Source organism: Trachinotus anak, unplaced genomic scaffold, assembly GCF_046630095.1.
Source record: "Trachinotus anak isolate AG129_WGS33_773 ecotype Australia unplaced genomic scaffold, CSIRO_AGI_Tana_v1 ptg000019l, whole genome shotgun sequence".
Lineage (NCBI taxonomy): Eukaryota > Metazoa > Chordata > Actinopteri > Carangiformes > Carangidae > Trachinotus > Trachinotus anak.
This window is the reverse complement of record NW_027273870.1, coordinates 26072868-26100597: the sequence shown is the minus strand read 5'-3', so window position 1 is coordinate 26100597 and position 27730 is coordinate 26072868. Positions and strand designations below refer to the sequence as shown.

The following is a 27730-nucleotide window of genomic DNA, read 5'->3' as shown; positions in this document are numbered from 1 at the left end:
TGATAAACAGACACCTGCCAGTCAAGTCAAGCGATACATTAAGTGACAACTTCACTCACTTTCAGTTTCATCAGAAACCTCAGTTCTCGCACAAGCTGCACTGTTCACACCCCTTCGCTTTTTCAGTGCTCAGATGTCAACTGTGCTCATGGTCTATTTATTTAATATTAACCGTACATGTTTGTCAAAGTTCAAATATGAGTTGATTTCTGCAGGATTTCTGGTTAGATTCGGTAAATGAGAGATCCTTATAATACACCCTCTGACCTGCACTAAATCTTCAGGGCAGACGAGAGGCTATAGCGAGTCACTATCGGAAAGTGACGAGACGGGCCGGGGTTAGCATAGCGTGCTAACTTCAGTAAAAGAAAAGTGGCGTTGGAAACAAGTGTTAACATTGGTGTTTATTTCCATCGTTGGAGACAGCTCTTAGTGAGTAAAGGAGAGATGTAACGTTTCTCGCAACTCGCAAGTGAAGAACTGTTAATGCTAACACTGGCTGTGTACCATTAGCAAAACTTACAAATACTCAGCTCACGAATGATTGCTGCTGTTCTTGTTGTTTCTGTTTACTCCAAAAAAAATCAAATTTCCCAGAAACATAAAATGGAAAGTAAGTGAATCCCTAAAATGAAGAAATGGTGAATGACTGCACTGTTGTGAAGAGTTAGCTGATTAAGGAAAGTGTTGCAGATTTCCTACATTCAGGCCACGTACCTCACCTCTCTCATACTCCCTGTGCCGCCCTCATGAAAGCACAGATCTAGTGAACTTTTTGTCCGGAGAGCACGTCTGAGGGAAGCGAGACTGGCGGCGTGTGCCAAGTGCTTTCAGGCCCTCGACTGGTTGTCTTTTGCAGTAAGTGAAGAGAAGATGACAGCAGAGCGGGGCAGAGACGGGCTGAAAGCAGTTTTACCCTGGCTCTCTGCTTTTGCAAGTTCACATAGCTGACAGGAATCACCTGATTACTTCTTTCATCTCGCTTCGTGGGCGTCTGTTTCTGCATCTCTTTCCAGCTTCACTTCTTTAATGCGCCACTCTTCTTCCACCCTTCCCTCACCCTCCATTTCTTACTCTGTCACTCTCTGTGTTTACATGCAGTCTAATAATTTGATTAGAGCCAGCAGCGTAATATTGCAACTGTCAGATAAACCCCTTTAGAGTTATCTTACTCGCATTAAGGTTGTAATCGCAGAAGCAGAACTCGATTAACCCAGCTGGATTACTCAAATTCCTCTTGGCACCTATACAGTTTAGTGATTTCCTTCTCTGGAAAAAAAAAAAAAGTAATTGCTAGCAGTTAGCATTTTTGGGGGGTATGACAGCAAAACATCCTTTCGTTTTTAACACTTCAAATAACCCAGCTATTTTCATCATCTTGTGAAAGTATCACCAAAGACGTCCACCCATTCTTTTGCGTCCCTACTTCTTGTTAGCCTCTATTCTCCCACACATTAAATCAGCAGTCACCACCAGTGGATTGAGCCAATATTATTAGCTGATTTAGCTTATTACAGAGATAGTTTTTCAATGCCCACAACAGATGGTAAGCAACAAGGAAGTGCAGAAGAAAAGATTTAAAATTCCAATTTACTGACATCAGGTTTGGTTGGAAGAAAAGCTTCCGATAGTGTCGCAGAAAGACAGAAAATGGAGAATGAATGTTGATAGTTCAGGCTGGAACCGACGATTATTTTCATCATCCATTAGTCTGACAGTTAGTTTGAATTGTTTTGTCAATAAACTGTCAGAAAAATGTCTTTAGGTGTTTTTTTGAACAAGCAACATTCACTAAAGACAAAAGCAAGACCTCGGTTGTCATGGTTACAATAATAGACATGCAGACTGTACCGAGAACGGCGTAGCTACCTTCGCTGCCATGGTTACTTTAATAATGGTCATGGCTTGGTTAGGTTTAGGAAGAGATGGTGATTTGGGTTAAAATAATTACTTCCTCAATAGTAGACAATCTTGGTTGTCATGGTTACAATAATAACAACAACGCTATTAACTTTGTCAAATGGTCATGGATCATAGAAACTACATGCTTCTTTCACATAAGCACCACTCGCCTGTGTCATGATCCTGTTTTGTCGACCCATCCACCTCAGCCTCCTGACGTGGACTTTGTCGCTCGATAAACTACGTCACTGCACTTTTCCCTTTGCTCCTGTCACAATCACTACGACCACTACGAAAAGTGTGGGTGTGAATAACCTGCTTCACAGACGACCTACGGGCTTGTTTTTACCTCAGTTTATCATGTCTGCATTTCTACTTGAATCTTAGTTTCTTATCTCAACTTAAACATGCTTTTTTGTTGTATTTGTGTTGCTGTTTACAGCCTTTACTGATAGGAATCTAATTTCCTGTATAGGTTAATGTTTAACAAACATTGTTTGAGGGATCCTTATCAAAAATATTATACAAAAGTTTACTTTAATATTTAATTATGTAAACTAACAACTCCTAAATGTGAATGTTGGTATCTGCCTCAGAGATCCAGTATCAGTCAGACTCGGGTCACTGTGAATCCTGAGGTCTCCTTAATCAAACAATTATCCTTAATCTGCGACTCCACAGCAGTCAAGTTGTTTGTGTTCACGTTCCAAATGTTTCATCTCTTCCCGTTGAACTTGCTGTCACCCCCCCCCCCCCCCCTCCCCCGCCCTCCCCCGCCCCCCGTCCAGCTCCCCTCCTATCTATGATCTCGTCTACAGCCTCGATCACACACTCGCAGCTTCTGGCTCTTTCTTTATTCAGCGTTTCCACTGCGTCTCTCCCACACATCTCTCTCTCTATTTCTATGTCTTTCTCTTCCTCCCTCCTTCTTTCTCTCACTTACATCCACAGTCACATGTCCCTCTTCTGCACCGGTGTTCCTCTTCTTTTCTCACACTCATGCTTCCCCTTTAAAAGTGCCCTTTTCGCCCCTCTTTCTCCCTCTAGCTGTTTGCTTTTTTGATTTTTCGTTCCCTACATTCCTCTTTCTAATCACTGTCTATCCCCTCTCTTCCCTCGCTCTGATCGCACGTTCTCCTCGAGTGCCTCCATCGACCTGTAATTAAAAACAGTTGCCGAGGCCGAACGAGCTGCGTTCAAGTGTAATGCCTGACTCCTGTTGTCCTCGTGTTCCTCAGCGTGGAGCTGAGTAGCTGCTGCTGCTGCTGCAGGAAACATTAACAGCATCAAAATGCCTGTTCGCCCTGTTTCATGAGAGAAGGGAGTTAAACTGAGCAACCACTGCAAGAATTAAATGTCTGATTGTCAATTTCATGACTGTGGGTTGATGTTTTTTTTTAATAGATGGCCACTTCTCAGCATTAAATATCCTGTTAGGCATAACACAGCAACAATACTGGACACAATGGCACCATTCTCTGGCCTGATTCTACGCGTTCAGCAATTACTGCCTGCAGCTCCGACTAATGCAAAGACCATAAGGCTCAAGCAGAGCCAAAATGGAACCTTTCTAATGGCTTCCCTCTTCCTGTTTCCGTAATAACAATACTGGCCACACAGACAATAGGAATGTGTCAGCAAATCTCTGTGTTTTTTGGGTGTTGGCTTACTTAAGCTAATTCCAGGCCTGTGTGTATGCCTGTATTTTGTGTGTAGCTCAGTTTACAAGTAACCCATTGTGACTGGAGCGTCAGTGATGTGCAGTGGACTGGTGGCCCGACCTTGCCGATTGACCGGATCGTTAGCCAGCCGACTGGTTTTGTGAAATGCAACACCGTGGCTGCTTTCAACTTGAGATGATGTAGCAAATGAAGGTGGGCAGCAAAAAAAAAAAAAAAAAAAAAGAATAGATGAAAGGAGCAGGTGTCCTCCTCACAAAGGCTGTGCTCACACTGGGATGCACACTCATATGGGTAAACAAGTAGACGCAGAGAATCGCTGGTAAACTCCACCACTGCCTGCTGCCATTTCATTTTTCTCCTGCCTTGTTAGACACAGAGACGCCTGTATGTTCAGCAGGTAGAGCTCATACCCCCACAGAGCCACTGCAGAGACCACTGTCCTCTCTCTCTCTCTCTCTCTCTCTCTCTCTCTCTCTCTCTCTCTCTCTCTCTCTCTCTCTCTCTCTCTCTCTCTCTCTCTCTCTCTCTCTCTCTCTCTCTCTCTCTCTCTCTCTCTCTCTCTCTCTCTCTCTCTCTCTCTCTCTCTCTCTCTCTCTCTCTCACAAAAAACTAACGACTTCAATACTTCAGGCACAAATAGAAGAGGTAGTCCTTGCAGCAAACAATTCTCAGTTCAGCGGGCAGCCGAGAGGAAGAGAGGGAGGATGGGAATGTTAGAAAAAAAGAAGAAGAGAGAATTGGTGTTTTCATCCTGTCTTGAAAATAATGACACACCTGGGGGAAAGCATTGCAACAAGGAAGAGCATCTTTGTTTACTGTCAAGATGATCTGCGGAGCCCTGTCATTACCACTGATGTTCCACAAACGCTAGCGTGAGTCAGCTTAGCCTGCCATACAGTCACCACGCAGAGCGGTAAAGAGCTAACAGTAGCCGAGATGTAGCCATTGGCCTTTTAGCTTCTCTAATAGAGTTAAAAGTGAGTGGGCGGGGCAAAAAGGAGGAGGATGGATGCCGAAAAAGGAGTGAATCACTGCAGTGAAGATTGCTTTTTAACAGAGCGGTGTTCATTAGCCGAGCTGCACAGTCATGTACAACAGTGCAGGGGGATTGTTGGAAATTGGGAAGATCGCTTTTGTGGCGGAGGAACGTTTTCCCATAGGTCACAGATGTGTAATTGGCTTATCTTTTTTAATTTGGTGTTCGGTCAACATCGGTGGTGAGGGTGTCAGCTGAGATCGGGGGGTGGGAGGGCTGCAGGGACTGCAGGGTAGTGGGACAGAGAACATTCTGGAGACAGAGGGAGACCCACATGTTAATGTAATATATGTACATTTATTGAATATCTATAACTGACATATACATGTAGATAAAATAAAAGCACATATGTAAAAATTATATATAAAACCTATTGTAGACATTTGTGACACAAATTCATCCCAAAAAAACCTGACAATGAATGTTGATATTATATTCAGTGGGGTTCAAAAGTCTGACACCACTTTCCCAGAATGGGAAAATAGATGTTTAAATTAATGAGAAATTAAAAAGAACAACATATATAAGCATATAGGTATGTATGTTGTTTTAATAAACACATTTAAATGAAACGTAAATTGCAGACAAATATGGTTGCAACATGCTATACCATATTAAAATTCATCATATATCATATAGACATTTTTTAATAATGTACATATCCAACCTTTACTATGAACATTTCATATATGTTATAAATGTATCTTCATATATTCAGAGGATATATATATGTGATAATAATATAAATGACATATAAAGCAGCACATCTCTTGATATAGGGACATGTGTCATATTACATTTATTTATGGGGAGAAACTGAACCCAGATCAGAGCCAAGAAAAGAAGATGTTGATGATGATGATGATGATGAGAGGATGCCAAACTAGGAATTTCACTGTCTGGTGCGCCTCGTTCTCTGTGGATGAGACAGTGATACTTTCACTCTTTATCCGACCGCAGGCTTCATTAGCTGTTTCTTCATGATCCCTTTTGCTGGAAAATAAGTCGGCCTTTCAATCACGGCTGCCTTCATCAAATATGTAAGATATCTTATGTAAGACTTCTAACATTAGCTGACAAGGCTGCACAAGTGAATTATGGGAAGTCCTGTTTGGTGTTACACTCAATTTCAAATTGAAAACACAGGAATGAAATCTGATTTTATTCTGTGGCTCATTCATGATTAAAGTATGAAACTTAGTTACAGACTTGGACCAAATAATCTTAACTCAAGGTCCCTTAAATTCTTCTTTATTGATGTACAAGTCAAACACTTCTATATGTGAAGAAACAAGTAATTGAAATGGTAGAACAATGACAGGTTGAGCCTTCAAATAGACAAAATAGAGATTTCTGCTTTCACAACTGACTACACCTACTGACCATAAGAACAAGACCTGGAAAAAATGCTCTTGATTTTGGCTTTGAACAAGCCTCAGAAGTTTTTTTTCACAACTTTTTTTTCCACCATTGCTTTAATGGTGGCCTTTTTGCATTTGTGAGGGATGGATGGTATTTTTAGAAAAAACTATATTTCACAGTAAGAAAAGTGACACAAAACAAAAATTAAAGCCAATAAAAACTCCCACATACTGAAAACTCAGTAACATCATCACCTGGACAACAAAACATCTGCACTGACTCAAATACTACCACAGTTGTAACTGCAATTACTGCAGCTAAAAATACCAGGCTTACTGATAAATCATAGCAATAAGTTGACAAGTTTTTGAGCTCAGTAAAAATACTGTTGCAGTCTACAGGAACAGAGTGACTGAGAGGAGGAAGGGAGGAGGACAATGTGACATTACAGGAAGAGCCACCTTCTCTACTGGAAGAGACGGAGCAAATAAAAATCAAAGTGATAACAGGAATTAGTATCACGCAGCTGAGACGAGATCAGGATCTGAACATGTCTTCACTGCCCCTGTGAACTGCTGGTGTCAGAGAGTTTCAGCAAGAGAGAGTTGGGTTGAAGGGAAGAAAGAAAGGAAGGAAGGAAGGAAATGAATGAAGAGAACAGCTGAATCAGCCTGGACAGAGGAAAAGAGAGTTCAGCTGAGTGAGGCTTTATTGTCCCTGAGGTACGCTGACTGTGCAGTTTTTTACAGTTACCAGCGAAAACATACAAGTACACAAACGACCACCACCACCACTACTACTACTACTACTACTACTACTACTACTACTACTACTACTGAAATACTGTTTGCACCTGAGTTTCAGATACTATTACTGATTAACTGCTGCTGCTTACTTTAATGATACAAATATGATAAGAATGATAAGATATGGATGATAAGAACATGTTTGTCGTGATAGTGTGTAGCAGCAATATTGTCTTAATAGGTGGTAAAGGTGCCTCCCTCCAGTTTTACGTCAAAGTCAGCTTAAGTCAGTAAAAACAGTTTTAAGCATTTTTGTGGCTCTGGAGGAGCTATGTCAAGTCTGAGAGTCTTAACCAAGGATGCTAACGAGTTGCATTATGGGAAGTGTAGGATCCAGGGTTGTTGGAGCTTGACCTATAAAAGTAAGGACCAAAATCGGGATATCTTGGCTATTTTGACCTTTCTTTTTCCTAAATCTAAATCTCTCAAATTCCCCAGCCTTACAGCAGCTGTATATAATGTATGTAGAGTAAGTGCATTTGTTGCTAATACTACACTACACTACTTCTTTAATATGGACCCCAGGAAGACTAGATAAACAATGAGCAGTGAAAAAGGCTATAGGCAAGAACATAGGTTTCACCTTTTGGCCTGTGCTTATGCTGTAGAACTTCCTGTGGGATCATGATAATTAAAAAAAAAAATTATGCCAGAGGAAAATGGTGATATTCATTCTTTACTTTCATTTAAAAAATTCCAATCAGTGTTTGTGACAGAGGGATGAATGCATGAAATGCTCATGAGCAAGATTCAAAGCTTAGTCATCATGGCAAACTTATTTATATAACAGATCTTATTCACAAACAGTGCTTTACGTAATGTATTAAAATGAGAAATGAGACACCAAAGACATTCACATGGTTTCAGAAGAGATGAGAAAGATAAAAACAGAAATCAATGTGCAGTAGTTCAGGATTTAAGCAACATTAGGTCATTAAGTCAAAGGTAATGGAGAGCATGTATGTTTCTAACCCGGTTCTAAAGCTGGGAGAATCTTGAATCACCCGTTTCAACACATTCTGTAGGTTCACATCTTCATTCGGTGAAATTCACTGAGCTGCTGCTCACAGCTGCTCTGCCTCTGGAGAGGTAGCGGTAGATGGGGATGGACAGATCAGGAGAGACAATGAAATGTACCGTGGAACACTTGTCTCCACCATCAGTGTGGAGAGAGAACAGGGGGGAGCGAAAGAAAGACCTCACAGACCGCTACAGAGCTGAATTATAGATGAGGTCGGAGGGATGGAGGCACTCCACCGGCTTTTCCCATCCTCCCACCTCAATCCATGCTCGCTCTCTCTTGCTCGCTCTCTCTCTCTCTCTCTCTCTCTCACACTCTCTCTCTCACACACACACACACACACACACACACACACACACACACACACACACACACACACACACACACACACACACACACACACACACACACACACACCAAATCACACCTACTACACCCAAACAATATTCCTCGCACGCACCAAGTCTCTCAGAGGCAGTGCACATTCTCACTGCAGCTCCAGGCTTCCATATCCCATGTACACCTAAACCATGGTTCTGTCTTAACATGCCGTTTCACATGTGCATACATGCACGCACACACACACGCTTTCTAAGACCCTCACCATGTCTGCATTATTGAAACCCACTTAGCACGCTGGCTTTCTCCTGACATTTGCCTCACCAAAGCAGTGACCCATGAGCCCCAAGAAGAAGAGTTTGAATCCCCTGAATCTGCCACAAAACAGACGAGAGAAGAAGTGTTGCATTCTGATACGCTACCAGGAGAGACAAGAAAAGAGAGGAAGAACTGCTATTTGTGGAAAACTGACAGAAGTCGTCTCCAAATCAACTAATATCAACTGTGTTTTAATTCTTAAAGCATCAAAATAAAATACGCTAAAGAAAACAGCCAAAAAACAGCGGGAGCCAGATGCATAAAACGCTGTGTAGATTCATGACTGAAACCATGTGTACGCAGGAAACCGGAAATATGCAGACACATTCTTTTTGTCAGAATTATAAACAGCTTGTGCACGCATGATTTGGTTTTATGAAATCTCAGTCATTGAGAAATTGGGCGCACCTGCACAAGCCTCATTTTCACTCTCACAATTAGCCATAAATAGATGAAGACACTCCCTTAATCCATCAGTTTACATAAAGAAACACTGCCTGCACCACAAGTTATCAGGCGTGGCACAGAAAAAAAAAAAAAGACAAAAAAGAAACAGTTTCACCGATTGCTGGTCGGATCACAAACAGGAGCTCATCAGTTTACTTCAGTACAATAAGTCCAGCTGTAAAGTCCTGTTTTACTGTGAACTTTATTTGTCAGGACTAGAGACGTCTTCATTAGTCTCCAGACAGGTGTCTGAAATGTTGTCGATATTAAAATAGTATGGGAACAATTTACAGAAAGATTCACAATAAATAACGAGAATGTAATATTAAACAATGCTAAAGGAAACACTGAGCACGCAAACACAAGTATTTCCCTTCATGGATTGTCTAATTGTTTTTGCTGTGTAAACAGCAAAATGTATGATGATGATAATGAATGAAGCTCAGTGAAGTTGTCTATTTTGTCTTATGTTAAATTCCATGTCCCCTCTTTATTTAGCATTTTCACTTCACTGTATCTAATCTGGCTTCTATAATCTAATCTAAAAAAACAAATGTCAAAAGAATGCGAGGTGTGCATTCTGTGTCTCACCTCACACTCTGTGTTCATAGACGCCAACTCATGTGCGGAAAATGGTGTAAATCATTTATGTATATGGACGCTCCTTTCCCACAATGTAACCACACCAAAAATGTCCCCAGCGAACACCTTAGGCAAACAAGGTTTTGTGGCGCTGATCCAAAAGCATTTGCACACATTCAAAAACAGCTTGTGAAAATCTGAACTGATATAGCAGGTGCAATATGATTCAAAAACTGCCAATCATGAATGGCAGTTGGCCAAGCGCAACTTGAGAAAATGAAAACACACTAATGGACTCACATTAAGGACATGAAAGAAAGTAAGCAATACAATCTTCTTTTTCAGTCACTGGCATGAATGAGCTGCCAGATTGCTCCTGTGTTTAACGCACCCATGGGAGCTAGTTACAGCTTCGTAATAGAATTTACTAAAATTGTAAATGCATACTAAAATCCACCTTTGAGTGTGAGACTTATGGATGCTTTTATCCCACAAATCAACCACAACAACAACAACAACAACAACAAGGAGCTAACAAGCCTCTAGTTTTTGTGGTGTTAGTTTCAGGTCACATGATGCACTCAGAAGTAGAAAGGCTGTGTGGCAGCCATCCAAAAGCAGCAGCAGCAGCTCAACGCATCACTTCTATTCAAAAACAGCTTACCCTGATTTGAACCGATACAGTGGCTCCAATATGGCTCCAAAGCCACCAATCAAGCCTGGCAGCCAGCCAAGTGGATCCAGAACCACCCCCCCCCCCCAAAAAAAAAAAAAAAAAAAAAAAAAACTAATGCACATACATGATGGGAGCAGGGGCCAAGCAAATTTTCCAACATATACACTGAATGAGCAGCTTTAATTGGCATTAATGGGCCACCACATTATCCTGTGTTAAATATCACTTGCTCTAGTCCCTACAGCTAAGCTTCTAAAAACCATTTTTTGCTAGCTGTCTGTGCAGCTATCAGTTGTAGTTTTCCAGAGGTGCAGTTTGATTAATGTCTCAGCATACACCTTACATCTTTAACTGTTGGCAAATTGTTAAAGTGCATTCATTTTTTAAACTTAGGTTTAGCTCATCCTAATTTAGCTAACTTGGGGAATGGGTAAAACAAGTGAAAGATTGTGGTAGTGAAGGAAACTGTTGTTAAAGTGGGAAAGGACAAAAAGTGATGAAGTAAAGTGATTAAAAGTGTAAAGCATGACCAGAAACTTCAAGTGAGCTTCCTAAATAACTCAGCAAAGTGTGTGTGTGTCTGTGTGTGAACAGTACAGGCACGTTTGGGGAAAGGAGGGAGAAATGTGAACAAGGAAGTGCAGTAATTCCACTCAGACTGGGTTTCATCTTCTCACAATCGGACTAGTGAAAAGCATTTGTTTGCCAACGACAGGAACCAGCTATAAGAAAGTTAGCTGAGCCAACATTCAAAGCAGAAACAAGAGGGGAAACTGTGGTTAGTGGTGCATGGTGAGAGATTTACTCTTATATTCTGGCAGTGGAAGGATCATGTCAATAAAACTTTATGGCTGAAGCATTTCACCCTGAAACTCATTGATCTTGGGAGGAAGTTGCAGCCTGATGCTCAAGATCTCTTATATAAAATAAGTACGTTTTTTTTTTTTTTTTTTTTTTGTTCATATTCGGTGAGTTTCAATTTAATGCCAGTGCTTGTTTATTAGATAAGTTGCACTTTTCAAATGGATTTTGGAACAAGAAAACCCTTCAAGGAAACAAAGTCTCTATCAATGTGTTAATGGGATTTTAGATTGTAGCTCATTTTTAATGAAATGCTTGTAGCTGCAGCTGTTGATTATTGTGATTATGGATTGGTCCATTAGCTGAGTTTTGTGTTTAAGAGAAATAATAATGCCCCTAAATGGATTATTTTAACTGACCAATAGTCAAAGCCTTGTATTGTAGAATAAATAGAAGATTGGATTCTTCCAAAATGACCAGAGATTTTTTACTAAGATGTTTTACTTGACAACAAACTGTTTCAGTCACTGGACTGCAATATCTGTTTTGTCCAGAGATCAGGTGGAGATGTGTTGAATTGTGGCCTCATCCGCCTCAACCTGACACCTCATATATATATACTGTTGGTTTTCGATTACAGAGCATGCTATTCTGTTTCTGACCCTCAGCATGTAAAGGGATATGAGACCACAGGCTGTGGCTGTGAATGTATACTCACCTTTTGTGTCCGTGTCAACCTATGAATCATCCCTGACCCCACCACATGATGCTGATACTTCTGCTACTTTTCTTTATTTTTGAGTTGGTTCATGTTTTCCTCTGTGACTCACAAATAAAGGGTGGCCTGGTAAAGACAATCCGGGGGAGTGTGAGGACACGGTTTATAGGTGTGTGGTTGTTGTTGAATGTGAGAGTTTCAGTTGCCTTGCTGCTCACATTGCAATTAAGAGTTTGTTTCGTTCAGCCTCTAGCTGAAAGTTAGGGGCCTTAACAAAGGACATTTTGATTGGGCTGGAGCTTGTGATCGTTTGGTTGGAAGTTGGTCTCACTAACTGCTGCACCTAAGGTGCTTTGTTTTGTCTTGGTATCCCCTCTGGGTGCTTGTTAGGTGAGATCAGACTGGTCAGAGACTGTGGGTGCTGCTGAGAAAGATGCTTTGTAGTCCAGATGAGACGATACCAAAGCCTTTTCCCATGTGGAAAGATGTTTGAGAGTTTTCTTTGTGCTAAAGGAGAAGAGAAGGGGATTTAGATGAGGCGGCTCTCCTCTCAGAGCATCATCACACACACACACACACACACACACACACACACACACACACACACACACACACACACACACAGAGAGAGAAACACACACTGTGCAGAGCTTTACTGGAGTTATTATAAAACAAAGGCCTTTAAGCACTTTGGAGAGGCAGTGCATCATTTATCATTCCACCTATGAAACAGTTTAGCTGATGTGGCAAACTTTTTAGAGCCACAAACCAAGCGTGAGATCGTGTGCTGAAGTGTGTCTGCCGGTGTTTGTGTGAATAAATGTTTGTATGTGTGCACGTGTTTTGGCTGTACACTTTTTTTACGCAGCTCTATTATGGAGCCTCACCTCTGTTATCTCTGCCACTTCTGTCAGTGTGTGGTTCCACCTGTCATATACAGTAGTGTAGGTGCAGTGGCTCACTGGTGCCCTCTCTCAGTAGGTGAAACCCTCTGGTGGCTGTGCAGCAGCGGCAGTTGATGAAAGAAAAGCCCCAGGCAGAGTCCAGCACTCAGCAAAAATGTAGGGAATTCATATTAATATGTCCTCTCTGTATAAACAAGTCAGGGTAGTGATTTATTGAAATGCTACTACAAAGCTGAATAAGTGGATCTAATGCATTTTACAATGTTAACTTGTTCATGTATGAAATAACACACTTATTAAAATGAGCTGTGCTCACTTCACTGGTGTCTGGATGAGCTCAATTACATCAGTTTACATCTGTAACACCAAGTATTTATAAATTCACATACATTGAAATATACATTAAAATACATTAAACTTGATACTTTATTATATATGTATGAGAGGTAACCTCAGGGGAATGCTAAGTTGTTGTGTTGACTGTAGGTTTAGGCTCATTCTTATTTGTTTTTAATGGATTTTGACCAAACAGATGATACAAACATTTTGTTTTATTGAAAGGAGCCCTTTGGTCCCAACGATTTTCACCCAGAATTTAACCCCAGAAAGTTTCCTGTTGCAAAAGCAGACCAGTCGCTGTGCATACATTTACTTACAGTAAATGAGCTCCTCTTCTGGCAGTGCCACCTCAAACATGCCTTTGGTTACTAAAAGGGCTGCAAAAAATACATAAACAATGCAAATAATACGCCTGAATGGACCTCTGTGTCCTCCCACTGCTGCCATGACAACAGACAGACCGAACGACGCCCCCTCCTCTGCTGGTCAGCCCCAAATACTAAGTAGAATTGGTTCAACAGGTCAGCAATGGCAACACACACACACACACACACACATACTTGTACTTCTATCTTTGTGAGGGCACTCATTGACATAATGCATTCCCTAGCCCCTTACCCTAACCATAACCATCACAACTGAGTGCCTAACCCTAACCCTGACCCTAACCTTAACCCTAAACCTAATTCTAACCATAACTCTAAAACCAAGTCTTAACCCTCAAAATGTGATTTTAATGTGTCTCAAAAAGTGAGGACCGGCCAAAATGTCCTCACTTTCCCAAAATGTCCTCACTCTGTTAGTAAAATACTTTTTTTGGTCCTTACTATGTGGCAAGTACAAGTGTGTACACACACACACACAGATGAAAGTAGGAGCAGTTAACTGGCAGGGCCCCTCCTCACTGTGTCCTCACTCTGTTAGTAAAATACTTTTTTTGGTCCTTACTATGTGGCAAGTACAAGTGTTTACACACACACACACACACACACACACACACACACACACACACACACACACACAGATGAAAGTAGGAGCAGTTAACTGGCAGGGCCCCTCCTCCTTGCACGTACTGTCTGTGGTTGTTTATCACTTGGATTGGCCTCTGTATGTCCAAACCAAATGTTTGTGCTGCGTTTGTTTGGGGCTTTTCTAAACTCTCCAAGGGGTTTTAAAAACCTTTTTTTTTTATTCCCACAGACACAGAAAGAGGGAAAGAGGGAGTTTTATTCTGGAGGAGAGAAATCTACAAGTCTGATAAGATAAACAAATTGTGCTGTAGGGGAGAGCAGCCATCTCTCCGCCCCGCACCTCCTCTGATACCACTCTGCCCACAAATAAAAGCTCTCAGTTGTATAAACACAGGAAGTCAAGTTGTCCTGAATTAAAACACACAAAAAAGTAGTTTTCAGAATAAATGTCCTCTTCCTTCAATTCAGTGCATTCCAGACCTGAACACATGCCCAGTTTTGATTGGCTGGCTTATCAGTGTAGAGATGGGTGTTGCCCTCTCTATTGGTTAACCAGTTCTTAGAGAGCTTTGACCAGACAAGTTTGTTCCAGAGTGATGCAGAGGAATGTAAATTTAGATTGAAAGATAGGATGAAGAAAGGTAGAGATGTGTGTGGCTGTGGCTCTGGTGTGTGTTGACACTTTATTTCTGGCCTATAACATTTGTGTTTCTGTGTATTACAATGATAATCATAATCATACTGTAAAATAAAGAATTATATTGAAAATAAAACATACACAGGAGTAAAGCTGAAATGATTGAAGGTTAATTGAGCATCTTATTAGCAGAAAATTAAAATAACTATAATATTATTTAGATTTCAGAATTTTAGATTTAATCTAGAAGCAGTTAGAGATACAGATAACTCAACAAATAATCTGCTGGTCATAAGCAGCACCACTCAGCCCTTAAACAGTTGTATGAGTTCTCCTGCAGCTCTGGAGGAATTTTATAAAGTCTGCCAAAAAGTACCCTGATTATGTCACAGTGATGTCATTGGGGTGGTCTCAGCTTGGGCTTGGAGGTGACAGAAAGCCTCCATCAAAAACTTGGCCACAAATTTTAAAGAAGTGGGTGAAGAGAAAATGAGCATCAGAGAGGTATGTGTAAGACACTGTAAACTATTTGACTTTTAAAACTCCCTCGTATGCATTATCTGACAGGCAGCTTCGCAGGGAAGAGGGAGGCACACTGGAATAATTTCAACAATCATGTCTCGGCTCAGAGGCACCTGGGCACCAGGGCACTTGAATCCACAGAAAACATCCACGCGATGCCTGCGGTTACTCTGTTTGTAAGTTGGTTTTGAATTTGGATTGGTGGTGGGACGACTGGTTTGGAGATGGGCTAAGTAGTTTGGTAGATTTAGTGGTGAATTTTCCCCCTTGTACCTTTTCTGTGATTTTTCTCTATTTTTATATTCAAAACATTTTCAGAAGCAAACAAAGCTTGAAGGTGGCAGTGATAAGCTCAGTGTTAAAGGATATAAACTGCATTTAACCATCAATTACTCATAGAAAGTAACAACAAAAGATACAAGATATTGCAGAAAATGAAAACACAAACAATTTAAATGTTGAAATAACAATAAAGGAAGACACAAGCAGAGAAAGTTGAACCATTAAACTAATAATTGTACAAAAAAATAAGAAACTGAGCAAGTGGCCAGAATAAATTGTATTCAGATATTTTGCCATGATGATAATATTGTTAACTAGAAAGAGAAGAACTGTGGAGGGGCTCTGCTGTTTCTACATTTAATTGGGTCTGTAGCGGTGAAACTACAGTGGTGCATCGCTTTAAGTGTTGGACAGCATTATTTCCTTTCCTTTCACAAAGGAAGGTCTCAGCATTCAGAGAATTCAACCAGCTCTTATTATGGCTGCTGCTTAGATACCCCCAGGTCATTTCATTCAGTTCAGAAACTCCCTAAGTTACTAACTTCCTCTTCAACTGGAGCTGCTGGGGATAAAGGGCGGGTTTAAGAACGGACAGAGAAAATGAGGAACTGGGAACAGGTAGGTGTGTGTAGGTGTGTGTGTGGTTAGGTGAGTGCAGGGCTGATTATTAGTGGGACCAGGTGTGAGAATGGGCGGGGCATTCAGGTGAGGAAAGTCGGAGGATATCAGGTCTAAAAAAATTTTCTACACAACTAAACTCCAACAGCAAATACATTCTGTATGAAAAGTAATAGCAACCAGATTACATTTTTACATTTTATATAATGAACATATGCTGCTAATGTATGTATCTGGCAAGTAGCAAGTATGTTGACACAATTAAATATCCAATCTTCACATCCAAATGTCCAATTTAACTGTTTAACCCAAGTGATTTACAGGCTACTCGAATGTTGGATTTCTTTTCATTGTAAATTATCTTGAGTGAATATAATTTTTGACAAAAAATGTCAAAAAATGGTTCAAAAATATATTTATATTTTTGTCTGTGTCATATTCAGGTTCAGCCTAGACATTAAGACAACTGTAGTGAAAGGTGTCGGTTTTATGTCATGTTGCTGGTATGTTAATATGACATCATCAGGTGTTTTTTTTGTCTGTTTTTGCTGCAAGATACATGCCCCATGCGTGAAAAATAGGCAAGACGCCCAATCTCTAGATCTGCTCAAATCCGTTAACATGGGCGCCACGCACACGACACTAATCTAGTGTGTTCCTGGCCTGAGTCGCTTTGGATAAAAGCATTTGCCATTTAAGTAAATGTGAATGTAACCATGTATGAGACTCTGGAAGCAAACCCTGGTTTCTGGAGTGATGGTGGTGGGCTTTCTACGTCCACGATCCACCTATGATCCTCACTTGCTCAAAGCTTTTCTAGAAGTGACCAATAATAAATCTGGACAATTTCTGCTATAGAGCCCCTGCAGATGTTCAGTAGCTTTACAAACATTTGTAGCGTCTGAACATCATCCAGCTAGAGTTTCATACACAATGTATTCACTGCTAACGTTCAGTTGTACAGAATTTTCTAGGAGGCGGGACTGTGTAAAAAGTATCATTAAAACAGCAAAAGATGATCCAGCTGCTGGTTGTCATGGATTTTCTACCCTTTTTGAAATTTCTTAAAGGTTTAACTCCTTCGAACTATTCATCCAATTTTTATTTTCCATTTTGGCATCCAAACTGTCGAGACTCCTGGGCTCGACAGTTTGGATGCCAAACTGTCAAAATTTCTATAACCGTCTCATTCAGCTAGATGGTCCATAAAATCAAATGTGTGGTTTTTACACTCTGTCACACTGTACCTCAGTGCTCTTTCTTGCACTACCTGCTGCTTTGCAAATTAACTTCCCCTTTTATCAGTGGCATTCGGGAGATTTCTTTGTGTGTTCACTCTCTAACATTCATTCAAATATTATGTGTCTGTGCCAAGCTTGCCCAGATTCTTCATCAACAGCACATTGCACAGAGCAGAGCCCAGCGTCAAATTTGAAAACCATATTATGTTTCTATAAGGTCACATTGATTAACGAAAAAGTAACCACTGAAAATTTAGCTGCCTCTAGAAGCTTCTTTGTGCTGTATCCTGAATCCTCCTGAATCACTGGCTGGCCTTTTGGGATCCTGTCCCCCCATAAACCAGTTTGATATTTAATCAACAAGAGTGTTTGCAAGAAGCCAAACTGGAAGCTCATTGACATAATATTATCATGATGTGCTTTTGGATTGAGCTAGCTGTCTCCCAATGCTTCCAGTCATTATGCTAATCTTAGCTAACAGTCTCCTGGCTTCAGTTTCATATTTAGCATAAAGAAACAAGAGTGACGTCGTACTAATGAGCACATTTTCGAAAATGCCAAACTATTCCTCCTTTTCTTACCTGTCAAAACCATTTTATTTCGCTATCTGAAAACCTTGATAGGCTTGCTGGCAATGAAACCATAGTCTATTTTTTGTTCCCAGATAAAACAGACTGAATCAACTCTATTTCCACTTGGGATTTTTGGCCTCAGTGTTCACCCTCCAGGAATTTGAGAACCACTGTCCTAAATCTTTGCGTCACAATGGTGGCCTACAGGAGGGGTATCCAATTGTGGCATCACAAATCTGACATGAACTATCTCTGAACATGCTTGAGTGAAATTTATTTGAATATTTTTTTTGTGAAAGATCAATGTAAAGCCCCTTTTTGTTTCCCCTCTCTGAGTTTTTATTTTTATTTTTTCGTTACTCTTTGTGTTCGGGTAGAAAGGGAGACGACTGTTTTATTCACCCCTCTGCTTCCTCCTCTGTCTTTTGTGGCGAGCTGCGTGGGAGACAGAGAAGAGTGGAGTGAAGGGGAATTAGAGATGACAGATGATGGTGGGGAACTGAGAGAATTGCAGAGAGGATGTGACAGTGGGAGATGAGGTGGCACAGTGCTCCAGCAATACACCAAACACCACCAGCTTCCACCTCATCTCCCTTTTTCTTTTGACCTCTTCTCTCTTATCCTCTCTTCGCTTCTCTTCCATCTATGATTGTGCTCACGTCAACTGAGGAATTGTGTATGCTTCATTTGTATTCTGAAAGAGCAGCGCAGCATCTCAGTGAGGAGATGGAGAGGTAACACAACATAACACTTCTCCGTCTGAAAACGGTTGCTTATTTCTGCCATAGCTGCGGTGTTAGCACCTGTTGACTGAAGATGAGGAGAGTGTGGGACAGGTTACTTCCCACAGCAAGGCCTGAAAACACCACCAACACCTTATTTTGGATCGCTTCTATCTTCTTTTCTTTTTAAGGACTTTCTCTTTTCTAGGACTTTTTCAATTATGTTTCTTTTTTTTAATGAGATTTGGGGGGGAAGTGGGTTCTTAGCCTAGTGAGGACAAAGTTGGTGTGTGCTTGATGAAGTGATGCGTAGTAGTGATAGATTTCAACCTAAGCTTCCCAGACATTTCATGTCAAGGTCCAAGCACCTCTGAGGACAATTTTGGTCCAGCTCCATTTGGACATCTCCAAAACTTGACAGCTGAATTTGATGAAAGTTTAAAAGCTTGGTTTAGATCAAGAATGTGTTCCTGCTGCTGATTGCAGAATATCTTGGTTCATTAACTTGCAGTTACAAGCTATAAAACTCTGCTGCTTTTGAGCCATTATTGTTCTTTAAAATGTGCATTTTGAGGCAGATGCAGATGAAACATCGTCATGATCCAAACATAATCTATTATTAAAGTAATAAAGTTAGATAAAGTAAGCCTTCTATAGTGTATTGGGAGATAAGGTACAGTAGAGTGTATGTCCATGAGATAAGAGAATCGTACCTCACTTACCTGAGTCCTTAGCCTGAGGTTTGGCCTCCCTTTTGTAGAGATTAGTGTTTGTGAGTAGTGACCTTCAGGAAACTGGAGATAATTAGCAGAGGAGTGGAATCGAGTAACATGACCTTGAATTGGGTCAGATTCAATCCTGCCACTTTAAACTCATTCATTCATTCACCATACCACATTATGGTCCTTTTAGAGACCTTTTAGGGTTGTGGGGGGCTGACACTGGGCGAGGGCGTAGCATGCTCTGGACAGGTTGCAAGTCTATCATAGGGCTGACATATAGAGACAAACACAACTACGGGCAAGTTTAGAGTTGCCAATTAATTAACCTAACCTGCATGTCTATGGATTGTGGGAGGAAGCAGTAGTACCTGGGGGGAGCCGACACAGGTACGGGGAAAACGTGCAAACTCCACAAAGAAAAGTCCCGGCCACCTGGCAAGTTTGAACCTAGAACCTTCTTGCTGCGAGGCTGTGAGTCTTAGACTACATTTTATGACTGGGGATTACCCAATATTCTCCCTTAAACAAAGATTAGCTAATCAGGCCGTGCAAACAAGAGGGATTGCAGTACAGACTGGCAGACAAACAAATGATGACTTATTTGAAAGGCAAGGTTTAGCACTTGATTTGGTCTTGACTTGACTCAGGACTTCATAGCCCATTCCTCAGACTAACTTGTGACTTTCAAAGAAGTACCTTTGTTGTACTAGGTTTAGGGTTCAGGCGCAGACTACTGTGGTTACACTCTGTTTAATATCTTATCTTTGTTAAGCTGCTAACATGAACCGTTTTGCGACTTTGGTCAAGTTTCACAACAACCTGTTGAAGCCACACATGAATGTGAAATGTTTCATCCCCACAGAGGACTCTCACTCTCCCTCCTCTCGTCTCATCTCTGCTTTCACATTCACTCTCATGTCTGATTCATCCCTCTCCTCCATCACACCTCCTCCTCCTCTTCGTCTTTCTCCTCCCCATCTTCAGATGGACCTCGCCCCCACTGCCCTTCTTCACACTCCTCTTTCCTCTACGCCTTTCGTTTCATGTCGAGCAGTTGAGACCCTGGGCCATGCAATGCAGCTTAAAATCATGCAGTCCATTGCTGGGAGGTCACTGGTAGAGTTTTGCTCCCCCATACCTCAGTCTTTTGTTTTTTATTAATGTGTTCAGATGTCCAACATTTGTGAAGATGGCCTGGAGTGCAAGAATAAATCTCGCTGTGTAAGCACTGAGTGTCCCTGTTCCTTCACCATGTACTGCCTGTGCTTAGCTAAAAAGGAAATCCCGCTCAAGATCCAAGACAGATGAGCATATTCAGATGCTTTCAGTCCACTTTTATGCTTTATGTCAATTTGCTTTTTATTGTAACTGAGGGATATTAAAGATCAAAGGCATCCGGCAGATGTGTACAAACAGGACCAGTTGAGAATTATCTGGAATTCATCAATGTCACATTAACTTTTTGAACATTATGATCATCCTTTCGTAATAAGTAAATTTTATGACATTTTTCTCATCTCAGTGCACATTTAGCAAGTCTTCAATGAGAAGCTACAAGTCAGCATGAATCATGACATTGTAGATTTTTCTCTTCCTCCAGTTCGCTCTTTTCCCTTTATGCTTCAGTCTTGTCTTCTTTCCTGTATCTTCCATAATAAAAAGCTACAGGATGGAAATTAAATCAAATCATTTAATCAGCGTGATCATCCGAATAAATTATATACACTTGACCGGGCAGAGCCAGGCGATAGCGGTGCCACGGAACAGGCCCTTGATTGTCAGTGCGGCTAATTATGCTCGTAGGGGAGCTGCAGAGGGGATCTGCAGAGTCCAGTGATCTCTGTTGGTTTGTCACTAAAGCAACCCCTTTCATGTTTCACATCGTCATTTCATATCACATCATCATTTATATAAACATGCGGATATTTTAAGGACTAGTTTTAGTGCCATACAACAGCTCCGTCTCAATTTTACTCCAAATTTGTTAAACTGGAAATCCAAGCTCATGCCAAAAAATACATAATCAAATCAAGCTAATTTCAACTTTTTTTTCCCCTTTTGATAAGTATTTCTTATCATTAGAGGAGAAAACAACAGACTGAGTGGAAAAACATAGACCATTGTTTATCTTAAGAGTCAAATGCAGGTTCGTACTCTGTGTTCCTGAGGTTGTTTTTTCATCTTATTAATCAGACTCATGTTTCTTCATTTCTCTCCATCCCCTCCCTTCTTTGTTTCCAGGATGAAAATGCGGCGGCACAGGGTGTTCTTGCTGTGCACGGTGGGCCTGTGCGTCATCTCCTTCCTCCACTACTACAAGGCCCTCCACTATGTCTCCCTGCTGCGCGAGCTCTCCGCCCCATACCCCAACATCAAGTCCTTCATCATGGTCACCGGCTTCTTCTGGAGGGAGAAGGGTGCGGCCGCGACCCCACTCAGCCCCGCCTCCCCTGAAGAGGCTCCTCCCTTGCCCGTTCTCCACCAATCGGACACCAAAGGTAGAGGCGTGGCTGGTGCGGCGGGAGGAGGGGGAGGAGGAGGGATGGGTCTGGGGATTCAGGGGGTCATGGTTGGAGGTCCTGGGATTGTTGGCAGTGCAGGGCTGGAGATGAGGCATGATCCGGCAGTGCCACACCCCTGGGAGAAACCAGAGGAGAACCAGCGGGGAGACTCTCCAAATGAGGTAAGAGGAGTAAATTTTTACTTTGTAATACAGTGTAATGCAATAGCCCTTTCTCAACAAGTTCTTTGAGACTGACTGCTTTAGTTCTCAGTATGTTGACTAAATTATATGGCGGGATTTTAAAGCCCTATGTTGTGGTGGTGTTGGGCATTTACCTCCCAAGGACCCACAACATGTAACAGAGAGATTATGAAGTTGGTCTTTCGATAAGCTCTCTGTTGAGAGCTCCCTGACTGTTGAATGAGGATTCCTCCGTACCTGATGAATTTCAGCTCACAACATTGCAATATTTTAGTAACGTGGTAAAGCAGAGATTTTACATGGATCATTCATCAGTGCTGGGAGTCTTTGGGAAGCATAAATCACAGTTACAGTTGTTTTGGACTGAGAACCTGGATAAGAAAGATGTATGTGCATCGTGCACACTGATCGGCTGTATTGGACTGCAATATAGTAAGTGTTTCAAATATAAAAAACTCCCCTGCAGGCATGCAGCTGGCCACCAATGTCATTAGACATTATTTGGTTGAATGTCTGCTGAATGTCACAATGTCAGTTAGCCAATGTTGGGTAGCCAATGTTGGGTTGTGACATCAACTCAATTTTCATTTCCAACCAAAATGTAACGTTTGTTCAATGTCAGAGTTGTCAGTCCAACGTTATATTGATTTCCAGTGACAGTGGGGTCTTTAAGACCTTTATCTTAATGAATTTCCTCTTCAGAAGGACAAACTTGAGATTGACAAAATATTACCATAGAACTCATCAATGTCAGTGTCACCTAAAAATTATACGTTTTGTAGTTAGTGTTTACTACAGGACTATTGTGTTGTATTGGACTGCTATACAGTCTCTAAGCAGATGCTTTCTATAGATTCTTGCAGATGCTTTCTATAATTCTGAACTTCCTAAAGGAGCTAGTTGAACCTTTTAAACTAGAATGAAGTGGCATCTGTCTTAAAGTCCATGTCTCAGTTGTTTATGTTGATATAAAAACAAAACAGCTTATAGCATGACTGGATAAACAGTAGGTTATGTAGCTTGCTGAATAAAACATGCTAGAATAAAAACACAAAAAACAAAAAAAAAAAAACAGATGTAGAATTCGTTTTATAAACTTGGGCTGAAGCTGCTCCGTGCTGATGTCAAGATACTGTGATTTAGTGGAGACAAAGTAAGTGATGCTTACAAAGAAAAAGAGTCAGACTGCATATGACCTACATGAATTCTGCCATAATACCCTGGGGGATCAGTGTAAACACTGTTTTTACAGTATGCAGTTACCATCCAATATACCACTGGCCCTTTTTTAGATTTTGTGCCAATCATCCAAGTTGTTCCTCTCCTTTCTGTTACACTCTGTCTGTTGGTGCATATCAAGGATCATTTTCCTTGACAACACTAAAAGTCATCATATTAAACATTGTCTTCTGTCATACAGTTTTGTCTCAAAGTGTATACATAAGTGTTTTATTCACTGAATGAGACAATATTGTGTCTGGATATGCAGGAAATCTCCACTCAGGTACTTTATGATCACGTTAGGCTTGTTTACTGTCGCTCACCTGGCTCCTGCAAGAAGAAAATCATCCTGCAGAAATATGTCACCTTGTGATCTTATTTGTTATTTTATTTGGTTGTTCCGAACACAATCACCTTTGCATTTTATTTTGATGAATTAAAGTGTGTAAAAATGACAAAAATGTCATTTTATGCTGTATGCATTTCAAAATGACAGGGGAAAATGTAAACAAGAAATAGAAAGTAATAAATCGTGTTCTCTTTGTGGAAAGATATTTTCGTAACCCTGTTGAAGTAATTCTAATGTAATATTATCTCACACATAATTTACCGCATATTATTTATCTTTTCCTACTATCACTGTATCTACTATTGTGTGTTTTTATGACTCTGTCAACTTTTATTTATCGCTGCATAAACAATCTCCAACATTCCAGTGCCCATGTTCATTTTCATGGAGCCTTTGAGACAAAGAAAACTGTTGTGTAATCACTTGTCAGAGGTGACATAGCCGTGCAGCGGTTTACTGTAAGAAACAATTAAGTTTCCCGTCAACACTAAAACTGGGTTACTCAAGAAATAATGGCTGTTACATTGAAGTAATAATGATAAGATCTCATTGTTGTGGTGTGATTACAGCGGCTGCCCTTTTTACTTCTAAACATTAATTGCAGAGTTTTTTTTTTTTTGCCCTCATTTCATTCACCCACATTTAATCCTGTTTGATTGTAATGACAAGGTTACATAGTAGCCTACTTATGCCTGACAATGAAGTAAGCACAAATGCAGCTGCTACACTTTTAAAGGCACAGGTAATGCTAACAAGCTTACCCATTTGTCAAAGGTCTAATATCCATTGTTAAGGTCAGCTGTTCATTAATATACACTTATAGACAGTAGGGAGTATAAAAAGCCAATTATGAAGACAGATTTTAGTAAATATAGGCTAAATGGAGCTACACCAGAATATGAATTGTGATATTGTGATATTTCTGTTTCATGTCAACTCACTTTAATTATGCAGTTACTTCAAATCCTGCTCCCCACTTTTGGTTGATTTTTACTGGGATGCTTGGGAGGGTATATTATTGCTACCGGCATCACTCTTGACAAACCACAAACATGTATCCCCTTCAGTGGTCAGAATGGCTAAAACCATGGCCAATAAGACTCAAGTGTATCCCCAGCTTTGGTCTGTTGATCTACAAAGATATGGAGCTGTTTCTTTTTGTCTTTATGTACTATCATGAACTCAGTATCAGTTTCATAGCACCTGGTACAAGACTAAACAGCCTCATATAAACTTTTGTAGCGTGATTAATTTTTATATGAACCTTTAGAAAGTCATTACAGGGGTTAGGAACCAAAACAGTTTTTTGTTTAACAAATGTAATAAAACTTCAAAATTGTAACCACCTCCCTCCTTCCTTATGACCCATTTGTGGGCAGCTTGTAGCCCTAAATATCAAGCCGTTTCTCGGTGTGCACTTATTTATCAATTACAATGAAATATACAGATAATAAGTATTCATTTTAAGTGGCCTCAACGGTTTCCCATTTCTGTCTCTGTCTCCAGGAGAGAGCTGAAGACAATTTGAAGCTGCGGAACCCCAGCCACCAAGCTCAACCTGACCTCCCAGAGGTCCCACTGAATGAAAAAGAACAACGGGTGATGTTCCTCAAGGAACAATTGCCAGACCCATTAGAATCCATGGGAGACCTCCACACCCGCACTCACCACCTTCAAGATGACAAAACGCCTTACTTTGTCCGAACCAAAGCTGGAGCTCTTTGCTTCAGGCAGGGGACGGAGGTGGCTACTCCAAAGGAGTACTCGGGGAAATCAGGGGCAGCTGTGGCCAATGGAGCTGGAGAAGGTGCTCGGGCTGGGGCTGCTGGGCAACGGAAACCTCTGCAAGTCCAGCAGCAGCCCTCCATAGCACCAAAAGCCAAGGTGAGGGCCAGGGGCAATGGGAAGCGGCTAGTCAAGTGTGTGTGCCGGCCGGGATGGCATGGACCTTACTGTGGGGTTCCCACCATGGTGTACCACTCCAATCTGCCTACTAAGGAAAGGCTGACACCCAGAGAGACACCGCGGAGGGTGATCAACGCTATCAACGTTAACCACGAGTTTGACCTGCTGCACGTGCGCTTTCACGAGCTCGCCCAAGCCGTTGATCTGTTCCTTGTATGTGAATCCAACTTTACTGCCTATGGAGAGAAACGGCCTCTAAGGTAAGCCCCACAATTCTGCACTGGTGAATGTGTGGAAATCATGTAAGCAGTGCCCTTAAAGGTCAAGGTGTATTTAAAAAAAGATGTGTAATCCTCAGCTGAGCTGCTTTGAAGCCATCAGGAGATGACTCTTTTAGTGCCTGACAGGACTGCATTGTAAAATGACATACATACTCAGGACATTTTAAACTGAATAAAAGAGTATGACACGAGGGTGGGACTTGTAGCACAGCGCAGTGCAATCATTAGAGTAGTATAAATATTATAAAACCATGGTCACATCATGCCGATATTTTAATGCAGGTAAGTTCATTTGAGGTTCTATTGTACACTTGAGGTCTCTAAATCATCCTTTATTTTCATAAATATTTATAGAAGAAAATTCAAAAGTTAGGCAAAATCTCAACTTTTTGCCAAATTTTGACACTTCCCGATGCACTGAGTAGTTACTGTTTACAGCTCCCAGTCTTTGTTTACAGCCAACCTTCACGCTTCTTGAGGATCAGCGTGCTGAATAACAATTAGAGCGAATTCCCTTTGGCAACAACATGAAATGCCTCGAGAGCAATTTTACAGCAGATTATGTCAAGAGCAACATGACTGACTCTGCGTGCAGCCTTGAATGGAGAGATTGGTGTGTTCAATCATAGGATGTGACACTGCATGAAAGTAGCTAAATCCAGTCGCTCTGCATATCAACAGGTTAATTGAGTTGTTCTTCCAGTCAGTTTAGTGTGCGTTTCTGTACTGAAAGGGATCATTTGTCAAACAAGGATCTTTGTCACCTGTTGTTTCGTATGATGTACTTCAACTTCTTGCCAATACATATGCGTGTGTTTGTATATATGGAATGCATATTACTTATTATTTTCCCTACAGTTCAAGGCAGCAATTGGTATTCATTCTGTTACATACAGTAGGAAAATCAATTAACTTTTGAAACTACCTTGAGCTATGTAATCCATAACAATAAACTCTGAATTTGCATTTATTTTTGCCAAGGTCACATTGTGGTTTCTTGGTAATGTGGTTTTAAGGTTTCCTTGTAAATGAACACAGTTCGCTCAGTGTTTTCTCACCAAGAATGCTTTGTGTGTATCATTGAGACCTCACAATACCTCATTTTTTGGATGCCTTAAAGCCTGCATTGTTTCCAAGGACTTGCAGTCTTCTTCTGTCCTGCTTTTTGCAAATGTATCAGCATGACTTTTGGCACGATACTGCCACAGACTGTTAATTAGTGCATCCCCATGTGCGAGCCAATGGCGCACTTAGATACAAACGTTGGATCCACCACCTTCAAGTACCTTTCAGTGCAGACTGATTTTAAAAGTATGCACTGTATTACCACAGTTTATAATAATGCGACATTAACAAAAATAATGCAAACTTACTAATAACTGTGATGGATGACATAACTCAAGCAGGTTCAAAGATTGTATCAGTTCAGTTTCAGACTATGTGGAAAGGAATGGAATTTAATGGCTACCTGGAATGGCAGCACACAACAGCGTGGTTTACAAAATGATTAGCTATGGTTTAACATATATGTACTTGTTGTAAATGGGCTAAAACCTGCAAACTGGTATGTTGCTTGAATATAACGATGCATTAACTAACGGCACTGTAATGTTATTGTAAGTGTAATGTGTGTATTTTCCCCAGTTTCCTGCGGCTTCTCCTCAACGGTACGTATGACTACATACGTCACAAGATCCTGTACGTGTTCCTCGACCACTTCCCAGAGGGCGGTCGGCAGGACGGCTGGATCGCTGATGACTACTTGCGTACCTTCTTGACACGCAATGGCATGTCCAGGGTGGTGGGCACAAGGTCAGACGATGTCTTCGTCATCAATGATGCAGATGAAATCCCAGCACATGAGGGGCTCCTTTTCCTTAAGCTGTTTGATGGCTGGACAGAACCTTTCGCCATCCACATGCGCAAGGTAGCAACAATATGTCAGCTTGTGTCTTTTTGTGGCAACTTTCTCACTCACCATTTGGATTTTGATAGAAGGAACAAATGAACCATGTCTAATGCTGTCTCTTTAATATAACTCTGTTTTCC

General features: G+C 41.0%; 1 protein-coding gene across 8 annotated transcripts in view; it reads left to right on the top strand.

The window, feature by feature from the left end:
- mgat3b (beta-1,4-mannosyl-glycoprotein 4-beta-N-acetylglucosaminyltransferase b) overlaps window positions 1-27730 on the top strand; it is an 81585-nt gene that overhangs the window by 40494 nt on the left and 13361 nt on the right. For 4 of the 8 annotated variants that reach the window (XM_071504304.1, XM_071504302.1, XM_071504305.1 and 1 more), the window contains 4 exons: window positions 15110-15240; window positions 21463-21904; window positions 25002-25660; window positions 27326-27608. In XM_071504304.1, the coding sequence (XP_071360405.1) occupies window positions 15158-15240; window positions 21463-21904; window positions 25002-25660; window positions 27326-27608 (1467 nt within the window). In that variant the 5' untranslated portion in view covers window positions 15110-15157. The remainder of the gene's footprint in view (window positions 1-15109; window positions 15241-21462; window positions 21905-25001; window positions 25661-27325; window positions 27609-27730) is intronic. The other 4 variants (XM_071504308.1, XM_071504306.1, XM_071504309.1 and 1 more) reach the window with 1 other exon arrangement.